The following is a 2,175-nucleotide window of genomic DNA, read 5'->3' on the forward strand; positions in this document are numbered from 1 at the left end:
TCGAATTGGAGCAAGGTATCATTGGGTTCAATACTAGCGACTCAGCAACATCTCCAGTCAGTTCGAATAGTTCGCCAACATCCAGAAGCCTATAACTATAGCTTCAGAATGGTGAGTACCGTTTGCCCTGCCCCTGTACATACCACAAGGAGTTTTGTTTTGAATTATTTTATTTAATTCAATTTAATTAAAAGTGTATCAGGTTTCTCTTGAGTTAAACTAGTCTTTTTTTTATAAACGAATGCATTATTTCTTTGCAGAAACTCTTCATTGCCGCCCTTACCGTTTGCCTGGTAGCCTACGCAGCCGCCCAGCTCCCCAGCTCGGAATACCTTCCCCCGGTGGACAACGCCCCCAGCCAGGAGTATCTTCCGCCCGTGGACGCCGCTGCCATCGGGGACACAAAGGTGTCCGACGATGGCTACCGCTACAAGACGGTGCGCAAGCTCAAGTTCCGAGCCCGCCACCGCCGCGACGTCTCTGAAATCGCGGAGCCCAGCAACGAGTATTTGCCGCCCGTGGAGGTGGAGCTGGCCCCCGAGCTGAAGACCGTCCTGGGCGATGGTTACCGCTACAAGACCGTGCGCCGGCTCAAGTTCCGCCGCCACCGCCGCGAGGCTGCCGCCGAGGAGGCTTCCGCCGAGGCCGCCCCCAACGGAGAGTACCTGCCCCCTGCCGAGGCTGCAGTCGCCCCCGTCCCCGCCCCCGCCGAGGCCGAGCCCAAGGCCGCCGAGGAGGGAACGGAGCTCGCTAAGGACGGCTACCGCTATAAGACAGTGCGCCGTCTGCGCTACCGCCACCGCCACTAGGCCTCAGACCCGAACCTAGACATATTGAACCAAATTGATCCTGAAAGTACACACGGGAAGTAGAGTCGGACGGGGCTGGGCCACGCCCTATCCAACTGACTTCCCTTTTTTGCCCTTCTCTAATATGTAGACCTTGGGTTGTCCCAGCATATGGAATAATAAAATTTATTCACGAAAAATCAGATGAAGCCTCTAACTTGCGTATTTCCTTGCCAGTCGGCAACTTAAAGCCCCAAGAACGGGATCCAAATTAACATATTCTCCAAGTTGCACATTAAATAACCGTATGGAAAAAAACGATTGGAGGGCCGTTGGGAGTTTAAGCCAATGGGCGAAATGGAATTGAAATCAATGGCCAAGTAATGGGCGAAAGGCTAGCGGAAAAAACTTTTGGCCCTCGCCAAGAGGGCAAAATTCTATTTTCAAATTAAGTGTGTCCTGCTATGCCACAAGGAGGAGCAGAGGCAAGAGAAGCTACCAGTCCGAGTGAACGACTCCGCGCCAGCTCCGCTCGCTCGACTGTGCCGGCAACTTTTTTTTTACGGTCAACTTTTCGTAATATTATTTTGCATTTATTTGCACAAAGTTGATTTTTCCTCTGATTTCTTTGTTTTCTTTGGTTGGCTTTGCGGACTGCCAGACAAGTTACAATATTGCAGCGGTCCTAGGCTGTTGGCTCTCTGTTGGGCCCAACCCAGTGAAAGAACCAAAAGCAGCTGGAAAAGAGTAAATAAAGCATTTTTTGTGCGCCAAACATAAAGTTCGTAATTGAGCTCTTGACTTTTTGTACCTGGCGCAGCCCAAAAACGATATCAACGAGTCCAAGTTGAATATTCGTTTAGTAACAGATTGAAATTAGCTTTTCAAGGCCTCTGGTTAACAGTCCGTGCATTGAGAAAAATATCGTTAAAACTGTGTATTTTTATAAGACAAAAAACTGAAAAAGAATGATATAAATTATTTTCAAACAAGAAAGGAAGCAAACTTAGGCAAGCCGAAGTTCATATACCCTTGCAGCTATTGCAAGAATTAAAAACTTTTGAAAACATTAAAATTATGATTTACTTGCGTATATGTCTAAAAGCATTGAAGCAATGATGATTTGCAGCTCAATTATTAGATAGTTATTTTATATATTTTTTTTATTATTTCTATGGGAGCTATATAATATAGTCGTCCGATTTTGATGAAATTTAAACCGTAATTCTAAAATATTTAACCATTCCTATGCGTCGAAGAACTAATAGAAAAATTGAAAAACAGCAAAGTTACAATTTTTTTCTACTTTTTTCTGATTGTTCCTATGGGAGTCATATGATATAGTCCTCCGATTTTGATGAAAATTAAACCATAATTCTAAAATAGT

The 2,175-nt window shown here is 45.3% G+C and overlaps 1 protein-coding gene across 1 annotated transcript; it reads left to right on the plus strand.

The window, feature by feature from the left end:
• On the plus strand, nt 1-991 carry LOC108150570. The gene is made up of 2 exons (XM_017278823.2): nt 1-111; nt 261-991. Exons 1-2 carry the CDS (start codon nt 109-111, stop codon nt 807-809), a joined length of 552 nt encoding a protein of 183 aa, XP_017134312.1. The 5' UTR covers nt 1-108; the 3' UTR covers nt 810-991.
• The last annotated feature ends 1,184 nt before the right edge of the window (nt 992-2,175 follow it).

This window comes from Drosophila elegans, unplaced genomic scaffold (assembly GCF_018152505.1).
Source record: "Drosophila elegans isolate 14027-0461.03 unplaced genomic scaffold, ASM1815250v1 contig_208, whole genome shotgun sequence".
Taxonomy (NCBI): domain Eukaryota; kingdom Metazoa; phylum Arthropoda; class Insecta; order Diptera; family Drosophilidae; genus Drosophila; species Drosophila elegans.